This window comes from Colius striatus, chromosome 1 (assembly GCF_028858725.1).
Source record: "Colius striatus isolate bColStr4 chromosome 1, bColStr4.1.hap1, whole genome shotgun sequence".
Taxonomy (NCBI): Eukaryota; Metazoa; Chordata; class Aves; order Coliiformes; family Coliidae; genus Colius; species Colius striatus.
Window position 1 is genome coordinate 181255506 of NC_084759.1, and position 24773 is coordinate 181280278.

At 40.9% G+C, this 24773-nt stretch overlaps 1 protein-coding gene across 4 annotated transcripts in view; it reads left to right on the forward strand.

The window, feature by feature from the left end:
* The window catches only part of ST7 (suppression of tumorigenicity 7), a 147521-nt gene that overhangs the window by 62300 nt on the left and 60448 nt on the right, over positions 1 to 24773 (forward strand). For 3 of the 4 annotated variants that reach the window (XM_062017730.1, XM_062017740.1, XM_062017722.1), the window contains exons 2-3: positions 13100 to 13182; positions 22439 to 22598. In XM_062017730.1, the coding sequence (XP_061873714.1) occupies positions 13100 to 13182; positions 22439 to 22598 (243 nt within the window). Of the gene's footprint in view, positions 1 to 13099; positions 13183 to 22438; positions 22599 to 24773 lie in introns of those variants that run through there. The other variant, XM_062017748.1, reaches the window with a different exon arrangement.

Below are 24773 nucleotides of genomic sequence, written 5' to 3' on the forward strand. Positions count from 1 at the left end.
TTCCTGCCTTTGGCTTCTGCTGCCAGTGTCAACTTTTGAGCTTAGCTTTGCTGGTGAGCTGTAGCATTTACCCAGGTGTCACCCTGTTTCCTTCAGGAGCAATGCCTTAACAAGCCCAAATGGGTTTCCTTAATTGCTGTGATTAATGCTGTTTCCCATTTTCGGAGTTTGGGATCTATCTGCTCAGTGGTCACTCTTCACCATGTGAAATATTAATTAACTAATATGAGAAAGAACTCTTCAAGGGACCCATTCCTTAATAGAGCTAATGTTGCTGGAGCTCAGAGGAGCCTCCTTTGAGGAGTATTTTTCTTTTTAAAAGTAACAGAAAATAGGGAGATGGCAGCCAAATACAGGGAAACCCAAACCCAGCACAGTAGGTTATATGTAGCCTTCACTTTTACTGCTTTACAGAGTTTTTAAGGCTGTGAAACTGTGTTAGTTTTTTGTTCTAATAACCTTTGCATAGACCCTCATGGTTTACCTGATCTTCCATTTGTTTAATGAGAGCAGATGAGTCTGCTTCATGGACCATCATAACGTTAACTATTGTGCAGTCCTGGGACAGGCTGTGCTGGAAAAGCACTAAGTGAAATACCTTTCTTTGGATATAATCAGCTACTTTCTGTAAATGCCTTTTTGGTTGGGAGGGTGATAATACTAGAAACAGCCCTTGGAGAAGGCCAGAGCAATTAGTGTTGCTGGTGTCATAAGAAGGTGCTGCATTTAAGTGCAGAAACCAAGAGGGGGGCCATACGGGAGTGCAAAGATCTCTGCTGCTTCTGCACACAGAATGTTACTTTGTTCTCTTCTGAACACACAGGCAGGTAACCCAAGCCACAGAACACTGCAGTGAAAGATTTACAGGCAAGCCAACCATGAAGTTGGGAGCAGAAGCCAAACTTTATTGCAAATTCTGTATTGCTTGGTATTATGTATCCCTAAGTGCGTCTCTCTAATGGGCACTTCTCGACAGAAAGTCAGCTGCCCTTCTCTCTGTGGTATTTTGTGCTTTGAATAATGAGCATTAAGGGTTTTGTTGGTCATTTACATGCCACAATTCCGAGCACTTAAACACACTTAGCAGGTTCTGATTCTCTGTTTCTAAGCCAAGTGGCATTTGGAAAAGCATTAAGTTGTCTCCCACAATAATTCCGTGTTCGTTTTTTGAGTTTTCTGTACCAGAGCCCACTTTGAATCTATTGATTTTGGTATTCTGCCATTCTCGGAGTTTTGTTCTGGATTTTTCTGCTGAGTGCTCATTCAGATCTGTGTATTCAGAGGGGAGCTGACTCCATTGCTGCACACTCAGAGATCACTTTCCTATTGTTCTTCCTCAAGGGCCAGACAGGAAACTAGTTCCTAACCACATGTGTGGAGAAACCTGGGACTGGGTGTGAGGTACCCCGATTGTTGAATCTTTTATGCTGACAAAAAAAATAAATCCAGGAACTTTTGCTACTGCATTAAGAGAAAATGTGATAAGTTTTAGCTTCAAAGGCATTCTTTCCAGGGTGATCTGAGTGGTCAGTTTAAAGGACAGCAGAAAAAATCTCAATGCAGTGATTCTCGTAACTAACCACCTGTATCTAAGGATTATCATAGCCATGGCTACTAGTCCTAGATACACTAATATGAACCGGAGAGGAAAAGGAGATGCAAGAAACTCACAGCCTTTTCATGGGCTGTTTTTGCAGCATGGCGGTCACTGGATGCACTGAAGTAGCGTTTGTTCAGTCACGTTTGGACATGAGTACAGGCAATAGTCACCTGGTTTGCACTGTGTTCAGGTCTTACCAGCCCTTGGAGAATAGAAAGTCGAGCGCCTGAGGTTCGTCTGACCTTGGTGACTCACTGCCTGCCTGGCCAGAATTTCAAAACCAGTTTCTAACTGGAGACATTTGATTTGAGCCATCTTGGCTGACTTTTGAGGAACTTGGAGTTCCCATACCTCAAGTCAGACCCAGAGTGGGGAACTTGCAAAGAGGAACTTCGACCTTTACCTGCCTATGTTTTGAGACCCCAATGTGCATGATGCAATGGAAAGGAAGGGCTGCATTGCTGACTGGTTGTTCTTCTGGCATGCCCCCTTTAGATCATCGTCTTTTGCTGGGCAGTATGAAAGTGCAAAATCCAAGACATAGCCTGCTAATCACAAAGAGAAAGATTTCTTTTTTCTTTTACAGCTGCTTTCTGCATCATGCTGTCAGAAGTCCAGCTACAGTTTGATACAGCATAACGTGCAGAATATTTCCCTAGAGTTATTTATTAAAATGGGGGGGGGGGGGGGGGGGGGGCACTCTTTGGCTGTTTCATGCCCACCTGGAGAATTCAGAGAGGTAAACGGGCATTTATTTTGGTAGGTTCCAGGATGGACCTAAACTTGGTAGCTTCCAAACACAGCATTCATTTTTCAAGTCTGAGCCAAAGTAGTATCTGACTGAGTCAACAACATGGGTGAAAATGCAGCTTATACTAAGTCCAGCACTGGTATTATTTCTCGTGCAAGCTTCTTATCTATTGGGTGTGCTACATTTTGCTAATTTAGTCTTGCATTTTTAATTTCTTTCTCCACATTGTCTGACTTCAGAGGAAAAGAGATCTAACAGTAGCTGGTAGGCAACACAGGTGCTGGGGTTAGTGTATTTGTGCAGTGTTTCTGAGCAGCCTGACTGCCGTAGCAGGTTCTCATCAAGTTCTGCCTGCAAGCCCTGCCCCATACCTTGCTGTGGTCCCTCCTACCTTCATGAAGTGACCCGCCTCTGAAAAGATTCAGTAATTTTAAATTGAAGAAAGGGAAATTAAAGAAAATACTGTTGGACAGAATGCTATTTCACATTTGCTTTCAGCTGGTCAATCACAGCACGTGTTTGGAATTAAACCCATCAAACACTCAGTAGGAAAAAAAGTGGGTGTCCTGTGCTGCCATTTCTCCTGGGTTTTCATCAAAGGCTAAGTCAAATAATATCATTATCTAAATGTTAATGGGGTGGTCTAAGTGACATTTTACTTGTCTTGTCATGAAACACAAACAGCTTTACAAATATGGGCAGTCCAAGCAGACTCGCTGCATGTATGGACAGGAGGAACCTCTGGCCACAGAGTGATGGTGTTTTGAAAGTCTTACTTCATGGTATACATCTGAAAGGCCGTGTGAGAAGGGTGCTCCCTCAGCCTCCACTGCACATTTTGCTGTGCATTTGATTGGAAGTTCTTTCTCTGGAGCTCATTCTACTGAAAATCTTTATTATGCAAAATTATCCCCCCAAATTTGTCTCCTCATCAGTCAGGTCCTGAATGCAGATTGCAGTTCTGTCTACAGAATTAATGCAGAGCCTTTACCATCTTATTAAGTTTTAGGTGTCCCAAGAGACTGGTAGACAATGGAAATTACACAGCACTTGTCAAACCTGCTGCCATGCTTTCTTCGAAATACCCCAAAATGGAGGCAAAGAAGTAAAACTTTTCTACTTAACATTTCTTCTTTTCCTTTTGGTACAGTGACTGTGTAAGTCACTAAGCTTTAAGAATGCTTTGAAGGGAAACGTTGATTATTAGGTACATAAGAATAATGAGTCACACTCGACAGAAAATTAATTTTTCTATTCTTTTCTTGCAACTTTACCCAGATCATCAATTACTGGGGAAAAAAAATATCCCTGCCTCATGGAGAAATTTATCATAGGTAGAAATTTCTCACAGAAGAAAAATGGCACGAGCACCCTATTGATCTTGCAAATAGGAAGCATAGATGAATTTTCAGTGACAAGATAATGATATTAGCTATTGTAGATCTCCAGGGAATTATGACTCTAATTATGAACGTGTTTTCCAGTCACCTCTATTCCAAGAAGCACCTTGCAATTTCTTGTATGCAAAGAGATCAGCATCTTAGAGACTCTCAAAATAGATGTGCTATATAGAGTGAGGCTATCAAGGTTAGAACAGAAATACCTGGATGAGAATGTTTCTCATGTATAAAAAACCCAGAATTTACCTGAAAACCTGTAAAAATTTCAGTCAAGATGCAAATTTCAGGATATTTTCTTAATTTAAAAAATTGGTGAGACAATTTTTTTTGATTCACAAAATGTTTTTATTCTCATCTTTGTACACCTATGAATGCAACACACAAGCAAGGATGGAAGATGTAGCACTGCTCATAACCATAGGTTTAATCCTCATATCAAATCCTGCCTGGAACAAAAGCAGGCACAAAAGGAGGCTGCAGGGTGGCTGAGGGTGCTTTGTTCATGTGCCTCTTTTTGTCTTAGCATGGGAATAGCTCCTCTGAGAGAGGTTCCTGGATAATGGGAACCCATGGGATATTTTGTCTTTTGTGGAATGTCAGTAGTTGATGGTGAAAACTCTTTGCACTCTCTCTGGAGTAGATTAGCCTTTGTTATCTGTGGCATTGGAATTAATCACTGTGGCAAACTTTTAGTTTAGGGTGTTCTTTAGACAGCTAATGAATCAAAATCAAAAAGGTTTAATGGAGCTGTTACCTCCCTGAGTGCTGCATGAAAGAAGAGGGCAAAACTTACTCTGTTCCATAGAGAGAGCTGTGCTGATCTGGCACTTGGAACAAAAGCCATTAATTGTATTAAATGACTCTGGATAATGAGGTTTAGTAATTGGCTTTTGTTTTAGAACGGCTTTGAAAGGCTAAACCACATAAATCTGTGTAATGCCTCAGAAAAAGCAACAGTTAAGATAACAGGTAAGTTTGACATCACAAACAGTGCCTGACCAAACTGGATAGAGCTGAAGCAGTTAAATTACGTGAATGATTAGCTGATGTGAAAAATAATTATAAAGTATTGATTTGTTTGAACACTTTGGGGTGCAGAGTGGAAAATAAGGTCACTTCATTGCTATGCTTAGGTAACTTTTTGCAATGAAATACATTAATATTGGTTTCCGATAAACCACAGTTGCTGTCTGCCTTAAATTGAAGACTTAAAAGTCTTAAAATTACCTACCCGATGAACTGAGCAACAGCTGTACTCTGAAGAGCTCAGTATACTCCCACTTTCTCTCACAAGTGTGTGTCTAGAAAAAGGTAGAAGATGTCTGTGCATGTCATATGCACTGTGCAGTCATATGAGACCATCAGGGAATGCATCCTCATTTCACTGAGGCATCACATCAAGATTTCCCCAGCTTTTGTGTTGGGGGAATTGCACAGTGAAGATCCCCCATCATAAATCAGAGACAGCGCTTCTGCATGCTGTGCAACACTGAAGTAAAAAGGCAAGGACTCATACATTTCTGGGAACTTCAAAATAGGCAGGGGAGATGTGTATGACAGCATTTCAAATCAATTTTCAAGCAACCTGATTTTAGGAGAATTGAGATTGAAAATGCTGCAAGAGAATTTGACTAAGAACCAAGCAACAACCCGATGTTGCACATCCTCGCCTCTAGAATCAAAATACTATCTCTACATAATATGTCATTGCTCATCCTTCATGCCTTATTCCTATTTGACCCAGTTCCTCCCTTCCACTTGTACATTATTAATACCAGGAGTCTGCTTTTGGCATTAGGAAACTGTGGTGATGGTCTTAAAGAAGTGCACAGTAGTTCAGTCTCTGACAGCCAAGTGCTGTAAGGTCCCAGGAAATGGTTACTCCCTCATTTTCTTTTCCTTTAAATGGAAATACTATGGGGTGTTTTTTGGGTTTTGTTGTTGGAGATTTTTTAAGGAAGGTTTTTTGCTGCCAATGTATTAGCAAATCTTGCTGTTCATGTAGCATGCTTTGCAATTTCCAGGAGCTGTGTGATTGACTGATGTCACCATTGCATTGTGAAAGCAAGAGGAAATGTCCCTGTCCCTTGGCAGGGGCAACTATATGTATCAGCTAATTTACATTATAATAGCTGCTTTCATGGAGGAAAGTTGATCTTTTTTTCTCCACAGTTTTACTTTTCCCAAATTTGCAAAGTAGGGAGTTAATGATCTCGAACAAATGGAACAGCAAAATACTGGGCTTAAGTATAGCTATCCTAAGTTGGTTTTAGTATTTAAGATCACAAGAGAGAACATTTTTCTTGGGGTGAGTATAGTGCATCCTGTGCTTCTAGGTCCAGCTTGTCTGTTCCTGGAAGAAAGTGTAGCAGCTGGCTTTAGCGGGACATTTTGGGAAAATATAAATGAGAATGAGAATCTTCAAAAGCATCTTGTATTAAGTGCCTTAGTTTGTGAGTCAAGGCTTTGGAGTGTACTTGATACCAAGAAGTACCTTGTTGACAGTATCTTCCCAAATGACCGATGCTCTTAGTGTTGGCAATCTTATTTCTCCCAGTGAAAATACAGCTTTGAATTGCAAACTTTTGCTGAAGTAAAAACAGCCTTTATTTACATTCATGTTGCATGGTTAGTTCTTGTGTGTGTTTTTTTGCTTTTGCTGTTCTTGTCTCTATCTTCTTTCTATGTCTGTTAATTTGTTTTGCCATCCCATTTAACTTTTTTTCTTTTAATTCATCTCTGTATTGTCTAATCTGTTTTCTTTTATTTTCCCTTTCCCAAGTCATAGTAGAATCTAAGTGGGTTTTTTGTCTTTCAGATCTGGTTTCCTTGATTCATTTGTATGTCCTTCTGCCCTCAGTTCTGTGATGGCTCTTGTCTCATGATATCAGTTATGTTTCCCTGTATGTTATTCTCACTGGGGATGAGCAGTCTTCATGTCTTACAGACTGAATTGTTAATATACTCTGAAGGACACAGTATATTCATGTAAGTCCCAAAAGCTCCAGAACCAGCACAGACTAATTCCTTCTGGCACTGAACCAGAATTTCGACTGATAGATAACCTTTGGACATAATAACATGAATATACACCTGATGTTGGAAAGCAGGCCAGCACTGACCATTATGTCACTTTGGCATTAATGCAGTAAAATGTGGAGAGTGATTAAATTTAATTAGTTAGCAACCCTCAGGCAGGATTGTTCAGGAATTTGCAAAGGTTTGTTTCAGTTTTTTGTGCTGAATATAATTTGCTCAGTGGGGCACTGGGTCACAAAGTGGAGAGAATGTTATTGCTGTCATCTGCAACCTTCACAATTATTTATTTTCCAGTTATATGTAAATAAACTTGAATGATTTTGACTTGGAACTAGTATGGTGTTATTGCCTTCCACTCTTTATTCTCTTTTGGTTGCACTTTGTGGCTGAAATACCACAATACCCGTGATATTGTGGTAAAAGTGTTCCGTTGAAAGGAAGAATGTACACTTAAGATGTGGAAACATGCGATAGTGTGTGGTCGTCTTTAGTCCAGAATTTTTATGTCACTAATTAGAAACCTGATCTGTTGGGTCAGAACTTAGATTATGCCAACTCTGTATTTAATCAGAGTTCATTCTTTATCTGAAGTAATAGGTAGCTTTTTGGCACATCACTATTTTCTCTCACCTGGGCTCTGGTCCAGAATTTGCTGAGAGCAACAGATGATGTCACTGGCCATTGTCTTGGGCTCCAAATGTCTGAATGTGACTCTCATCCAGCCTTATGCCTTTAGGACAAGAGTAGGTGGTTGAACAAAGTGAGTGGGCATCTGGATTTCCTTGTGCACAGCACAGAGGCACCATCTGTTTCTGCCTGGAATGGCCACGTGTTTGTTCCTGAGTGACAAATTTTTTCGAGTTTTGAAAACAAATCTAGACAAAAGGCCTTACAGAAGGAAGTTGTGTAGCATTTGCAGCAAGTGAAAACGAAACTCTGCAGCATTAAAATTTGAATGCTTACTTCTTCTTTGGTAATTTCTTCAAGAAGTCTGAAGAAGTTAAAAAAAAACTTTGTAGTTTCCAAGGCAAAAGTCTGGTAAATGGTAAAAGATGGGATTTTTTTCTGACACAGTATTCTGTGCTAGCTTTAAATCTGGTGAGGTTTGTGTGTATATTGAGCTGGAGGCCATCATAGTATATAATGCATCATACAGCCTGACCCTAGCATGTTTTCCAAAAAGTATATTGTTAACATTCTTACAATAGAGGGGTTGAGGATTCAAAAAGGTTATGTATAAATAGTTCCATTAAAGTCAAGAGTGTGCAGTGCTTCATACTCAGAGGAATGTTACACATTTATTAAAAGAAGTTTATTGAAGTTTATTTTGCCCTCTTTGCTGTTACTTTGGTAGCAGAGTTTTTCACCGCTGTAACAAATATGAATTGAGGGGCTACATTAATCCCTGCTGAGGCCCCTGGGAGTTAAGCCAGTCATTGCCCACGTACTCTGTTTGAAAGCTGCTTGAATGGATGGTTGCAGTGCAAAGAAGATGAACTGCTGTGTCAAAAATCTTCAGCAATAGGTTTCTCAGCTTGTGCCTGCCTAAAGGATTTGGGCTCTTGGTGTTAGAAGAATTTGCATTGGTCTGGACACCAAGCAAATACTACGGAAGGTGGAGCCAGAAAATGCAGTGAAATTTCTCAGATGATCTTCAGAGACACAGATCTTTTAGCCAAAATTTGAAGACCAGTAGTGTACTAGAAAGGTTCTGTGACTCTAAGCTTTTTGATATTTTTCTGTCTGTTTGTCCTTACAAAAGTTACTGCTGTACCCAGAAACCTTGTCTTAGGAGCACAGAGATACTGGCACAAAAACTGCTCTGCTTTCATGTGTATTTCAATACATTTGGATTGGTTATTTTTGACTGTTAATTCTGGGTCTGCAGTGTATATTTTTATTTATACTAAGTTATTGATATATATATTTATTTTTATCTGTAGGATAACAATCTGTTTAGGGAGTTGGTTTTTTTGTTTAAAAGTGCCATAAATCTAGGTGGACCTGCTTCTGCAAGGAGGTTAGATTTCCAACCCCTATGGTTCTATGATTCTATGAAATTACGCAGTTCTGTCTTTGTTTGATCTATTTGTGTATATCATTTATGTAGTATTGCTATAAAACCTTTATTTTCACCTTACTGTGCAAGTTACATAGCCTTACATTCAGATGTAGGTAATGGGGCTATCATTTTAGTAGATACACATGTGGGAATTGTAGGTAGTTTTCAATGTTTCCTCCCCTAATGATCTTCTGATGTAATTAACTAATGTAGCAGCACAATGATACTTGGAGCAGTTTAACCCCAGTATTTCCCTCCTGCTATGGTTCCTCATGTGCTTAAATCTGAATGACTCAAGTATTTGAAGAAATTTGTAAAGCAACATAGTTTTTTTATCACTTGAGTGATACATTTTACATGATTCAAGGATTTTGTTGCTTGAAAAATATCTGGATTTTCCTCTCTTGTTTATTCTATTCCCATGTTCAGGATGAATCACAAGTATTGGCAGTGAATAACATATATAACAGTAATGAAATGGCATCAGCTTTCAAAAACATTTGACTTGCCTCTTTTGATTAGCCTCAACAGGGAATATTAGACATGACTTGTGTGCTTTTCTAGTTTGTCTGCGATGAATTGAATAGCATGTAAATTCATCTCTGTGAGTGTGCACAGTTAACAATGAAATAACCAATCCTTCCCTAGGTATTATACAATAGGATGGAATGATTTCCAAGTGTAATTTAGACACCTTTGAAACTGTATTTAGGGCCTTATTCTGGATGACTCAAGCATGAGTAAAATGAAATCAATAAAAATAAGGGATGAAAGAGAGGGGTGAGTATTTGTAAGGCCAGAAGCCTGTCATAAACAGACATCCTGGGCTTGTTTAGACAGCATTCATAGGTCATGTTGGTTTTCTTTAACAAAAAAAAAAAAGAGACCCAAACCAGACTCTGTTGTATTCCATCATCTCCACTAACACACCTAAGATAAATCATTCATCAAAAGCCTGTAGAAGTAATTGAGATTTAACATTAACTCAAATGAGTAGGCACTGTAGGAACATCAGGCAAGTGTCTTTCTCTAGATACTCATCAGATGCCCTTTTTAAGTCCTACCAAGTTACAGACAGGAGATGACATTCCAAGCTGAACAACTGCACCTTCTTCCCTTTGTGGACAGAAATAATTAGGCATAAAATGGCATGTTACAAATTCAGAAGAAAGGACACACAGTACTACCTTTGGTTGGTAATTCTACTTAGCTTGTTAATTCTGCAGTTGCCTTCTGCCAGTATTTTCAACTTTCATTTCTCAAAAATCTCTGATCTCTGACATTTTGTCAAATAGAATTAGAGAGCAAAAATCCAAATTTATCCAAATTTAGGCAAATGGACATTTAGCATTATCTAATGGCTCGAGTGTACTGCAACTCCCTGAAAGAAACCTGCATCCACTACAAAATGTAGACTTTTGATATGATGGTGATTTTTTTTCAGTGTCAGAATGCTGACTGTAAAGAAATGCTCCTTGTTGGATAATGATACATATCAGATAACCCAAAATTGGTCTGTTTTTAACTGTGGGGATTGATATTGTGAGAACTGAGTCTTTATGCAGTTTCCGCTGAAACAATGACTGATTTCTCATTCTCTTCAGAGTAAAAATAGTCTGACCACACATCCTTCAGTACTTAGTTTTACTGTTTTGGAGGCATGTTTCTTATTAGAAAATGTTTGCTTTTGTTAATAATATTTATGGAGACAAAGGGACTGAGAGGGTAGTTAATAATTGGCAGAAGTTGGTGGTTTTTGTAATGGAACAGAAGATTCTTGTATTTAATGAATGGGAAGAACAATGCCGAAAGGATTAGGGAGGTGCAGTCCAGATAAGCAGCTCTGGTAGTTGAGTGCAACTGTAGTGAATCTACCGAGCTATTCCATTATATTCCAGTACAGCTATTCCAGCTATTCTAATTTAAAAGTATCAGCACTGTGCTTGTTCACCTTGCCAGTTCCCATGACTAAGCTGTCCATGTGAAGAATTGTAGGAGCCTACAGTTAAAAGCAAAAAGAGCACCAGTATACATGCAAACAAAGAAGAGAGCAGTAGTGCTGGTTCAAATGACAGATTAATAAAATCCAGTCTCCATTCAGATCTGAGGGTTTGTGTATAAATCAGCATACATTGCTTGTGAAAGAGTGGCTACAGAGAAAAGCTAACAGCATTTCTTAACAGCCTCATTCATTCTACTCTATTGATGAGCTCCATGGAGCTAATTTGTTGAGAAGGCTCTTCCAAATGGGGATGCATTTCCCAAAGCAAATTTTACTGATGGCAGTCAGTAATGATGAGTGAGTATCTCATCACTACTTAAGAGACTTTCTTCTTTTTGCAGCATTTCTTAGTGAAACAGGCGTTAGGCATTTGAAGCAAATAGACTATATGCTTATTCAGTGGGTATCCTCATGTGGACACAAGAGACTTAGGTGGCTTCATAACTTTGGAAATCAAATTTCCTCCAGGGAAAATTTTTCCAGTTTAATAGGAAGGAAGGAAGGAAGGAAGGAAGGAAGGGAGGGAGGAAGGAAGGATCCCAACTTTTGACTACTGAGACTGAGGCATCATAAGTCAGAGTAGCTGAGTGGCACACAGTCAAATTAGGGATGTTATGCTGATTTATACTAGCTGAGAATCTCACACCCAACTCATTTGTGAAATAAAATGTACAATGGAATTAAACCCCACCAAATTAATTCTTTACTATATCAGCTTGATGCTTAATGCCACTCCAGTGAAGCAGAAAATGACACTTCCATTTTAGCAGTTTATGGCTTTTTCGAGAAAAAATATAGAAAATATGCAGCCAAACCCCAAACAAAGCAGCTGAATTGCAGGGTTTCAATCTCGTTCAGTGACGCATTTCTGGAACGCAATTTTCTGGTTTACTGGTCATGGAAAATTAATCATATGTTTGATGATTTGTATCCTGTTGTTGTCTCCTTTTCATTTTTGGCTTCATATTATTTAATTCCAGTAAGTGTCATTTCTAAAGGGAACAGAATTCACTAAAAGCTTCCCACTTACATATCCAGGTCTTTTATCAGCATTTTTTAATGACTGTTTGGTGGTCTTCTACAAGCCTTTTAAATTTATCTGCTAACTGTTATCAGTTCCCTTTTTGGTTATGGATGTACATATATATACAAATATATATGCATGCGTATCCATAAATGTATGAGAGATGCCTTGGCACTGGTTCAGGATGAGACCAGTGTGGTGTTTTACAGAATATATTCTAACCCTTGATGTAGTTAAGAGAGAACGTTTCCATTTGTGGAAGATGGAAGTGATGGGAGGTTGAGAGTTCAAATTCTTTAAACATCTAGAATTTAGTGGAAGAGCTCCAGATCTCTCTAGTAGCTTCTGTAGAGTGATCCAAATCCTGTCAATCCATTATTTTATTCTGTAAAGCCATAGGGATTTTCTGTAGAGATCTGAGCAAGAGTAATCTAATGATTTTTGCAGCAGCTTCCAGAGTGCAATATGACTAGAAAAGCCCATGGAATTTCCAGAAGCCAATACAGGTGAAACTGACATTCTTTGCAGCTTCTCTGTCTTTGCTTCTGCACTAGATTTCAGATAATTTGGACAACTATCGTGATTTTTGCCCTGATTATCAAGTAGCCAGTTAGGTATTTTCCTAATCGTTTTTTTATGCATTTATTCATTGTCATCATATTGAGTGGTTCAACAACTTTAATGTACTGGAGTGAGTTGGGAAAGTGCTAAGATCTCCTACTTTGTAAGTGAGGAACCAAGATAATGAGATGTAAAAGGCTTATTTAAAAATATTTGTACAGATAGTTTCACCAAGATTATACAGGACATGGGGACAATGTTGAATGCAAGATATTGAGATTAACTCCTAGGATTTTTAACTGCAACAGAGGAGCAAAGGCAGATAATGAAATGCCTTCCATAAATCACAGGGAATTCTGAAGTTAGAGTCAGTGGAGCGCTGACTGGAATAGGAAGGGCCCAAACATGTGTGTGCATCTGTTTTCCAGTTGCCTTGTGATTGACTGTGTTGTGAAAAACGGAATTCTGCATGTGGCAGTCCAATGTTCTGCTCTCTCACAGGTTAGGTAGATGGAATAGAATGTTCTTTAAACTATGCTTTTTATCAGAATTAATGTTACAAGTTATATGAAGTCAGAAACCAGTTGGGAGGAGGAGGGGAGACGTGTGGAGAATATGTCTTGTTCTCGTGCTCATGGTTTCCTCTCTTTTCTTTTTCAGTGAGTATGTTTTTGAACACATTAACTCCCAAGTTCTACGTTGCCCTGACAGGCACCTCCTCATTAATCTCAGGACTTATTTTGGTAAGTACCAGATATGTTCCTATCACTTTACAAATAGATTTTGTTATCCAGAAATAAATTTCAGCCTTTATTGAGATAAAACTTCACTTCTAAAATCTTCCTCAATACATATCTTCCTATTCACTTAAAGGTCTGAAGAGTATATTTTAACCATCTAAAAACCCTTCCTCCCATATTTAATCTCTGAGGAATTAATTGTTCAAATTGATGCAGTGGTGAATAATAATACCATCACAGTGCAGGAGTACAAACCAGAACATTTGCTCTGGTATTTGTTCAATACCTTCATAGAAACAAATTGAGGTAAAAAAATCTAAGATTCTACAAAGTGTACTTAGGATATTATACTTATACTGGACTGTTCTGTTTCGTTACTGCTGAGAGTTGGTTTTCTACTTAAACAAAAAACTAGAATAGAATAGAATAGAATAGAATAGAATAGAATAGAATAGAATAGAACTATCTGATCAATTCAGAGCTCGGCAAAAGTTAAAACATGTTGTTATGGACGTTGTCCAAATGCTTCTTCAACACTTGACAGGCTTGGGCCAACTACCCCTCTAGGAAGCACCTTCTCTGCCACTTCCCCTCTTCAGAGAAAGGTTGTCTTTGTTTTTGTCCTGTTTGTTCAATCAGTCTTGGGACCTTTGTCTAATAACAAATTATACACTTTTAAAATCTGTTGGATACAAGCTGCAGACTCTCCCTCACCATACCAATCTGGGCATGTAATTGCGAGATCAATTAGACCAATTTTAGGAGTGTACTTACCATAGTGGTAAGTGAAAAGAGAGAGAAATAAGTAGGGACTGGTTCACACCACCTCAGAGGGTGAAAGCAACTATGATCCTAACGAAACTGTGTCAGTTTAGTGTGGGAAATCTGCAGCTCTCAGTTCTACATTTCCTTTAGCTGACGTAGACAAAGAAATGGCATCCGTGAGTCCTGAATGCCTATGAGACTCTTATCACTTAGATGACTGCAGGTATAAAGCATCAGGTGCACTGCTACTCTGTGCTTTGCTCTGGGGTTTTCTTGTAGCAGAAGGCAATTACTTAATATCTGCACCTTGGGCATTCATCATCCTTGTATGGATTGAGCCCCAAAGCACAGTACGGAGCTCCAGAGACATCAGCAATTCTTTCAGAATGTGAACAGAAGCCAGGATATGTACTTGGATTCAGTTCAGCACAACTCACTCAAATGCATGGCAGGAAAATCCTGAATGTTACATTCAGTACTGTCATAGAAAGAAGAAACATTCAAAGGCTAGGCCCCACCGCCAAGATGAAAAGGAATGAAGGAAATACATGAGTTCCACAGGCACAATTCCATACTTGCTGTTTAAGAGTGAAGACAGCGGGAGGAGGTGGCAAGAAAAAGACAATTTGTGCCCTATGGAAATACTTTTCAGAATCAAACAGGAACAAAAACCATAAAAAGAGACTAAATTATCTGTAACTAAATTCTGTGTATAGCGTGATTGCAAATGTAGGTACACTTTGTACTGTAGTAATGGAGGCAATTTCTGAGGAGTGAGCTCAGGAGGAGACTTGTGAGGAAGAAATTTCTTAAGTGCTCTACTTTGATGGAACATACAGGAAGGAAGTGGCAAGGAGTAGTCAAGACTGAAGGAGCTGATATGAAGAAGAGGAGAAAGAACCCAAATAGAAGCCTTCCAAGAAGACATTAGGCTGAGTGAGCCTTAATCAAAGAAATTCACTAAATGCTGTATGACAAAGTCAATTATGAATCACTTGAAGGAACAGTGACATGATGGAGATGTAGAACCAGACTGAAAGAGGACTGAAACCCCTTTTTTGTGGACCTTCACTACTGATATTGGTTGCTGTCTGCTGTTCATATGCCACCATCCTAAATGTGCAAAAATACATAGGCCAGGCAGATAACAGCCAGGAACCTTACCTTTAAGGACTGGTGTCTGTGCTGACAGGAACATGTGGTCTGTAAAGTGGATGATATAAAACAAACTCAGCAGATGTGGTCATGCAAAGAAGAAACTGCAAGGTGAACAGAACATGCATAAGGAAATACAGCTGAGTAAGTTCTAGTGAGGCAGTGCTAGCCAGTCACTAGCCCAGTTGTGCTATTTCGTAATAAACTTGCTGTTTACTGGTGGTCCTTTAACATGCTGAATTGCCTGCAATACTTATATGTCATACTACACGGCATCTGGACTTAAGGATTCTTAGTCCTCCTAATGGTATTAAGTGAATCTCTTTTATGAGATAAACATTCTCTTGTCAAATTTACATCACTGGGGTATTTTTCAAAGAAGATGTACTAATATTCCTTGGAATTTTCCACCATATGGGCTAGGAGATTTATTTCCATTATCAGTTGGCTGCAATTCCTAATCAGAAGGAGAAATCACAGCACTGCAGGTTATGAAATGATGGAAAATTCCATCATTTCAGAAGTGTGGTAACCAATGAGAAAGTGAATGCTTTTCCTATTTCATGTTTGGGTCATGAAACAGCGACTCTGCAGAGTTCAACCTTGGGCAATTGCATACTATGTGGCTCTTTTGCAAAACACTACTCTCTCATCTTATTTTGTCTCTTGTTTTGTTTTCATTGCTATAGGCAATGTGACTTAAATGAAGAGAGGTTTCAGATCTCTTTCCTTTTCTAGCTCAGGACCATACAGAAATGCTTTTCTGTCTCGAGCATTCTCCTTAATAACTACTTGACTATAGTATATAGTTTAAAATTAACAATTCAACGTACAGTTAATTAATCCCTGTGCTATTTGAGGCATCAAAAATAGGAACCAAATTATGCTCCAAGCTGCATTAGAAATATTGTATTGGAAACTTGGTTCTACCACAGTTACTTTGCTCCAGTAAAAAACAGGGTTCTGTCTCACAGAATACAATGAGCTGCATTGTATTAAGTGTCTGAGAGGCTAAGGTTTTTCCACAGGTAGGGTAATAAAACTGTCATGAAACACAACAGATGTCTAGTAAATGCTGTGAACTGGAACTATGTAAATGCCACTGAGATTTCTAAATAAGGCCACGTATTTAACATACGGTTATCACAGAGTGAAAGATGGCTGGCAAATGCAGGTGGCATTTGCACTGCAAACTGATGGTGTCTAACAAAGGCAGAAGCTAACCCAAGTCTCGCATCTCCACCAAGATTGCCTCATTATTCTACTCCAGAGCTTGGGACAATAACAAAGAGTTTTCTGCTACACAATGGAGAAGCATTCTGCAATGCACAAATACCAGGTCTTTCAGAGACAAGAATCAGAAAGCCAGTCTACAGAGATAGAGCATAACTGCAGAGTCTACATATGGGCTAGCACTGAGCAGCTGGGCTGTCTGCTACTACCCGAGTATGTGCAGAGTACGTCCCAGCCTTTTGCAGCCAACGGTGCTGGTACAGGAAGTCTGAGAGAGGACATGAATAATATGGAAGGGACCTGGTTTATTTTCTGTAGATATTCATTGTTCCTCTCTTTGTTTCGTTACCTTTGTGTGATCTGCTACAGAGGGGCAGAACGGTAACTGAGTTCTGGGTGTTGCCACAGGCTCTGAGAAAAGTCCAGTAATTGTGCAGGGACAATCTTTGGCAGCTGAAAAGCGATATATGGTAATTATTCAAAGTTTCTGCTCTGCTCAGTGGAGGCAGTGGATGTCAGGAAGGGATGGATCCATGTAGGGAGTTCCTCAGAAATCGGAAATGCTTGCCAAGGAGCAGGTAAGAGAGGAAGAGTCTGTAGGAAGGGAGGCTATGACCCAGTCCGTAGACAAGAGAAAGGTATCCTAAGTAGCTGAGGTCTACATAGTGTTGACAGAAGTACTGTACTTAATCCAGGCAATATATTATTTTCTTTCCCATTTCTGTATTTCCAGGGGTAGATGAAGTGTAAGTAAATAGCTATTCCTTTTGAATAAGCTACTTGTTAGCACCACATGTGTTTTCTCATCCTTATTCCTTGTGACAAGTGAGGATTTGGAGGAACAGAGGAACAGAGTCGAAGAGGATGGAGGATAAAGAGGAACAGAGTCAAAGAGGATGCTGAACATGTATTTTATCCAGAAGGTATGGGGCTGCATAGCCTTCAAGGCTGTCGTTAAGGTCACCAAGTGCATAGTCACAGGCATACTGTTTCCTAGAACCAAGCTGGGCAGGACTGGAGATTCTGCTTGAGTCACTGGCTGCCCCTAAGAGTTAAATAAAACAGACCAGGGGCTTGCTTTGTCAGAAGGCATGTGGCATTGTATAGTCACATCCATATGGAAAAACACTCTTGCCTCTCAAAGCAGGATGATCTTTCTCATACTGTATACTGGAAACAGCTCCTGGGCTGTTATCTCTAGAACATGTCCAGTCATTGCCTGGGAGAGCTGGCACAGACCAGGCAGCAAACAAATAGCATGGGTGATTGAGCCAGCCAAACCTGTGCTGTGGTCCTGTTTTATTTATCAAATAGGCTTAGCACAGAATCAAATTCTGCTATTGTTACCTGGTTCCTCAAGAAAGTAAGTTTCATTTCAATCCATTGATGGTTGCCACCACCCCTCGTATTAGAAGACTACTCCAAATCTTACTCCTCTGAGACCTGGAAGCCTTGTTACAGGGCTGAATGAGAGCTCCGAGCTGTGGAAGACGCCAGCAAACAAAATCCTGCTTTTGTTGAAGAGTCGGTATGCTTACACTAGGAGAGGACTACAGTGTTTGCTGTAAGAAAGGATGCCTGTCTGGGATGTGATAAACAGGAAAGTGTAATTCAGATCGCTGATAGACATCTCTTTGGTTCAGTGAGGATCACCATCAACGGCATCCCTTGTGAACTGATGCATTTTATGATGGAATATCTGTTCTGAAAATACAGGCGGGAAGATCAGATATCCAAGTGATGCAGAATAGATTTGATGCTACACGGAGAAATAAAATGATCTGGGATTGTCTCTTTGTGAGAGTGGAGATAAGAAAGAGGGTGACTGTGATGTTTTCATTGCACAGTGGAAGACATGTGCCTGCAGAGAGAAAGAAAAGCAAAAAGACTCCAAAACAAGTATCTGAAATGCATTAAGTAGATGTATGAATGATTTACCAGGTCTTACTTAACCCAAATATATTTGCTACCTACAAGTTGTTTCTCATAGCTGTGCATTTCTAGAAATAATCAATAAGGGTTTCCAGAATCAAATACATGATATTAAACACTACTAATACCAGATTTAAAAAAAAAAAAAAATTAAAAAATCTAGATTTGGTTTTCTAAACATGCAAAACTGGAAATGTCCAGAACAGAGTTTTAACTTGGCCTTTATGATCATTATGGCTTTAAAGATACCTTGAGGATTTGGAGATGTTTGACCTTGTTCTGATTTGAAAGTACAGGCACCAACTAGAAAGATCCGTGAGAAGTTTGCCACTGCTATGAAGGGGTCAAGGTCTGTGAAGATTCGCTCCCCTCCCACTATATATATATAAAACAGACATGAGGTGGCCTTTTCTTTCAGAAGTGCTGCAGAAGTGATCTCTTGACTTAATTTCCACACTGATCCAGCTCTGTTTCAATGGGTGATTAATCCTTACAGTCAGCTCTTATGCTGCCAGAGCTCATCTGCTGAGCTTTCAAAATCTTGTTGACTTCACGTTGCTTTCAAACTGGCTGCTACAGTTAGAAATGAAACTTGATTTTTAGAAATCAGGTTTCAAAACAGCTGCCAGTATCTGAGAAAGGTACAAATATTCTGTGAAGAGAATTTATTGTTTTGACTTCAGTACAAGATTACGTATTACCTTCTCATACACCCCAAACAAATCACTCCAAGCAAAGGCTTATTAGGATGATGATTTATGTCTTTCATTTCTAAGAGACCGTATGCATTGAGATCTGGCTGATGTCTGCTGTCAGTGGATTCACTCAGTGTTGCAAGTATTCTTCAAAGCTGACTTAAACAATTTATGAGTTTTAATGACATTTTTTTAAAGTAATTAATGTATTTGTAAGTCCAGGGAGACAGACTTACAGCTGTGTCACATGTTCTAGCAAGTTTCTGTCGCTCAGGTGAAGTGTAGCAGTGGCCACATATATATACATTCTTTCTGCTTGTTTCACTGAAATTCAGTGTGACAGTTTTCCAGCTGGTATGCGTTTGTGCAGGGCGAGTGTGCTCAAGCATGCTCTTGTGGTGCTCACTCTCCCTCTCTGTTTTTTACTGACTTGACTGATTATGAGCATGAATTTATTAGCATATTTTGAAAAAAATCTTTTTTTTTTTTCTCTTAAAGTACAAAGCCTCTTAGATATGGTCTATAACTGCCAAGAGTTTTGAGCAGCAACTATGGCCGCTGTACTTTTAGTCCCTGATTTACATTACAGTGACACAGTGACACTCTTACTGAGCGTCTCTTGCCTCAGTACTAGAGGCTAGTCTTTGATTCGTAGCAGCCACTCCCTCTGAGGCCTTGGGCAGGTAGAATTGTGGCTTGTGTACCTTGATCTGTTCAAGCTTCAAAGTTTCCAAATATAAAACAGAAACAGATGCTCACAACAGATCTGTGACTGTATCTTATGGCACAGCCTTTCTCCCGTGGAGAGCCACATGCTGCCTGCTTAGGCCGTGATGCTCTCTTAGATCATTAAGATTTATATTCTAAACCTTTTGGAAAGTGTTGTGTGCCTAAGAGCATGACAACAGCTAAAACTAAAGCTGGTTCGCCTGTGCAGGCACCCTGTCCTCCATCTCCAGCATTCAGAGGTAGGGGAAGTTTGTCAGTGTGGAGCAAGTGTTGAGTGATGATCCTCAGGATCCTGTCCCTGGCTCCCGTCTGGCCACATCCGCATGCACGCGCCAATGCAATGAGTACAGGGACACAGGCACTGTGGACCCTAAGGGAGGAGGAACTGTCCAGGCTGTGTGGGGTTTTGGTGATTTGCCTGGGACATAGAGTTCACAAAGGTCTGGGTGTGTTTAGGTTCTGGTTTCTCCATCTGTTTATCTTCCCAAGTAGTTGTGACCTTGATGTGTATAACCCTTCTGTCTTCTCCTCATCAGACTGCTCCCTTCTTCCTTGTTGATGTCTCCTAGAAAAAAACCCACTAGATTGTTTTGGGGACTGAGTCATCTCCAGGGCTGCCATGCACTCGTGTGTGAACTTGTCTCAAATGTCCACCAGCTACTTTCCCACTCCATCCCAGTGCAGCTAGGGTCAGCTCCCTCCATCTGAATGTTATAAATGCAGCAGAACTCAGTGGAAGCCCCCATGCAGAATGCATTGGAGTATCCTTAGGAAAGGAACATTTTCCTACTATGCAAGGTTTATCTTCTGGTACATAAAGAGCGGGTGTTAGGAGGATGGAGCTAGGCTGTTGTCAGTGATGTCCAATGATAGGACAAGGGGCAATGGGCACAAGCTGGAACATAAGAGGTTCCAAAGAAACATAAGGAAAAACTTCACTATGAGGATGACAGAGCACTGGAACAGGCTGCCCAGATGGGTTGTGGTGTCTCCTTCTCTGGGACATTCAAAACCCACCTGGATGAGTTCCTGTGTGACCTAGTTCCTAGGTGGTCCTGCTCTGGCTGGGGATTTGAACTAGATGATCTTTTGAAGTCCCTTGCAATCCTTAAGATTCTGTGAGTCTGTGAATGGTTTAAAGGGGGAAAAAAAGAGCACATCTTGTCTACAAACAATCCCATGAAGACAGTCAGTTCATTTATATAAAGAGCTCAAGAAAACTTAAAACTGAAAAGACCCCATTATGGGAGGGAGAGTGCAGAGCCCAGCCTGAACCTCTCTGCAGCAGGTAGACTTCTGAGTGGCCTTCCAGAGCCTGCTGGCTCCTGGCCAGCCCACCAGAATCTGCTCAACAGCACGCGGATGGTGTTAAAGATGTGAATGCAGCCCTTTCCCATGCTGCTGATTGTGCCTAGCTGTAATAAGAATGAATAAATAACCTTTCTTTTTTTGGTAGAGATTTTGTAAAAGTGTTCATCACTGGCATAAAACGTGGAGATATCAAGGGATATAGAAAGGGCAAAGATTGTTCATTCACAATTTCTAGTGCAACCCATATTACATAGCATTGCCAGATTTTTCAAACCTCCTTTGATTTCCTTTTGTTTCAGTTGGTATATAGATGTTTGAAAGATGATTCAAGTGCAACTGCAAAATATGCTCATTTTGCATACTAAGTACATGTACCTTTAGAAATTTTGCAGTCAGAACCTTTTCCCTATTTCTATGACATAGTCTTCACTTTCAGATTTAGGTGGTTTCCTGAAATATGTGTATTTCTACCCAAGAATGTAATTCCTCAGTGAAAATACCACAAATGTATATAATGTATATGATTTAAATTATAAAGGGTTCTTTCAGGCTGTGGAATGATTTTCCAAGTAGAGCTCTGTAAATAATATTTTTTTCTGATTTGCCAGCTAAACCAAAAGCCCCAAAATAAAGCTTCATTTGGAATCAGCCCAAGTTAGCTGAACGGAACAAAACACAGTTCAATTTGGGGGAAAATAACCCCCAAAACTAAAAGAAATAGGATTTGGCTTTTCAGAGTTTGATATTTTAAACATTTTAAAAATTACACCCAGTAAATTCCTTTTGGAAGCATTACTGGGAAAACAAGCAAACCTGCTTTTCCTCACTTTCCCCTGACTACAGAAGGAGCTGGGGAAAGACAGGCAAAAGGATGTGTGTGACTGCAGCATCCCGTTTACGTGGCTGGTCTCGGACAAGACAGAGATGAGTGGTGGTTTTGGGTGGTTGAGGTTTTTTTTCCCCACAGTCAATTTAAAAGGAATGCGTCTAAAAATTTAAAATACCTTTAAATGAAATATTTTGACGTAAGGTTCTTCGAGTAAAAAAAAAACAACAACAAAACAATTTAAACAAACACACACACAAAACCAAAAACCTACGAAAATGTTTTTTGACGGGATTGGGATTTTTCACCTCGTGTAAGACAGGTTTTTAAAGCGATTTGCCGGATTCGGCCGCAACCCGGCGGGAAGGCGGGCAGCGCCGCCGCCTGCCTGGGGGACACACGGGCCGCGGCGCCCCGCGGGGCGGGAACACGCCCGCAGGTGCCTCCCTCGGGAAGCGGCGGGGAGGCGCGGCTCCGCGGGCAAGCCGCCGCCCGCCCGCTGCGGCCCTGCCCTCGGGCGGCGCCGGCGCAGTGCCGAGGGCCGGGCGGGCGGACTGCGGGGCCGGGCGGGGGCGGTGTGTGTGACGCGCGGCGCCGCCGCGGTGTGTTGCAGATCTTCGAGTGGTGGTACTTCCGCAAGTACGGGACCTCCTTCATCGAGCAGGTCTCGGTGAGCCACCTGCGCCCTCTGCTGGGCGGGGTGGACAACAGCGCGCCCAGCGCCGCCAGCGCCGCCAACGGGGACGCCGACTCCAGCCGACAGAGCGTCTCAGGTGAGGGGCGGCGGGAAGCGCGCGGCACTCACTCCCCAGCGAGCCGCCGACTTTCGAGGCGGTGTAAAGTTGAACCTTTGCTGCTTCATGTTCCCGTGCCCCGGGTCACTCTGCGGAGGAAGAATGGCCTCTCTCTGTCCGAGGAGGGACCTAACGGGCTATTACTGCTGGCAACGAAGAGCTGTGTGGTGGCCGAGCCGCAGCTGCCCGGCACAGCCGCTCTGGGCACTCTGCCCTCCGGTCCCAGAACACCCCACATTTACCTCACCCAAGGGTGCCACACTTGACGTTCACCCAGGCCTGAAGCCAGGCATGCCTTAGGTGGCCTGCCATAGGCCCATAGTACAGATATAATCTCTTGCTGAGCTGTGAGACCAGATAAGACTTCCTTTAAACTTGTTGGCATATCATCATTCCAAATTCATGCAATGCACATTGCTCATGCTGCGTTGCCAATGCATCTGTTTCCCCTTGTTCTGAAAGCCCTGCTAAATTTACCACGTGCTGTCTGCAATATTATTTATAAAAACAATCAGTATTTTTGTTAGATTTTTATTAGATCTTTTGATTAAACCAACATTGTGAACAAAAGATCAGAGAAAGGTATTAGAATGTTAGGGCTACCAAGACAATAGGGGAACTGGAACATCTCCCTTACGAGGAAAGGCTGAGCGACCTGGGGCTGTTTAGGCTGGAAAAGAGAAGACTGAGAGGGGCCGTTATTGATTCTTATGAATATCTAAAGGGCAGGTGTCAAGAGGATGAGGAGAATCTGTTTTCTGCAGCACCTAGTGTCAGGAGAAAGGGTAAGGGTCACAAGCTGGAGCACAGGGAGTTGCACCTGAACATGAGCAGAAGCTTCTTTACTGTGAGGGTGAGAGTGCACTGGTACAGGCTGCCCAAGGAGGGTGTGGAGTCTCCTGTGAAGATTTTCAAAACCCACCTGGACAAGTTTCTACGTGATATGATTGAGGTGGTCCTGCTTTAGCTGGAAGTTGAACTGGATCATCTCTAGAGGACCCTTCCAACCCTGACCATTCTGTGAATGCCCATCTGATTTTGCATTGCTTTATTTTTTAGATAATGTAAGTAGTACGTAAAACAAGACTTTTATTTCAGTGTAGTAAATAGAAGTACAGTGGCTGTAACAGCTTAAATATGTATTCTGTTCTTGACTCTGCTACCAACTTGATTTGTGCTTTTGGACAAGTCATAATGCTGTCACATTTTAAAACAAGGCTTCCCACGTAGGGAGCATTTGGCTCTCAGTTTGGTTGAGCTTGCAGACATTCATAGTCTCTATGAACTGGAGTTGGACTAGATGATCTCTAAAGGTCCCTACCAACCCCTACCATTCTATGATTCTATGAACTTCGGTGTAAGGAGTAGGTGCTACAAATCTGGCTGATGAAGTCTGTCTCTAAGCCATTCAAGCCTTTAAAGTTGACCTTGACACTCTGGGGCATTTTTCTAGTGCATATGATTATTCTGAATGAACACGTCATTGAAGAGGTATTTTGAGAGCCTTACATGAGCAGTATAAATGTATGTGTTTTAATTTTTGGTATACATTTATATATTACTATAATGAACACAAATTCATTTGCTCTGTTGAAAAAGACAATGTTTAATCAGAAGAAATCAGCTCTTGACATGATGGAGGGGCGGATGTCAGTTTTGAACTGAGGCAGCATGAGTCCTGTTACAGCCCTGCCCCAGGAGGACTCATGCTGCAGGTCCCTTCCTTCACTTGATAGCACTTGGAATTCTGCTGAGGCACTTTTGAGTTGAGTGTCTGCTTGCCTGTTTCCTCTGAGACACAGAGAGACAGGCCAGCCTGCCTAGAGTGTCCCCCAAGCACTGATCTTTGCAAACTGAAGAGAACTCCCAGGAAATCTTGTCTCCCTGCCTGGGTTACTCAGCTGCCAGTGAGGGAAATGAAGATGGCGTGGGATGATTGCTTCTGGCTTGAGTTGGAGATACTCACTGTTAAAGTCAGGGCAAAAGCATCTTAGCTTGTGTCCCTCATCTGTAAAATGAAGCTTGCCTGTTTCAGCCCTAGATTAGGCATTCAGGCCATAATCTTAATATTGGAAATTAATTCAGCTTTTAATAGGGACCTGCCCTTAGAATCTATTATAGTTTCATTATGTTTACTTCCTCTGCAGGCTTTTA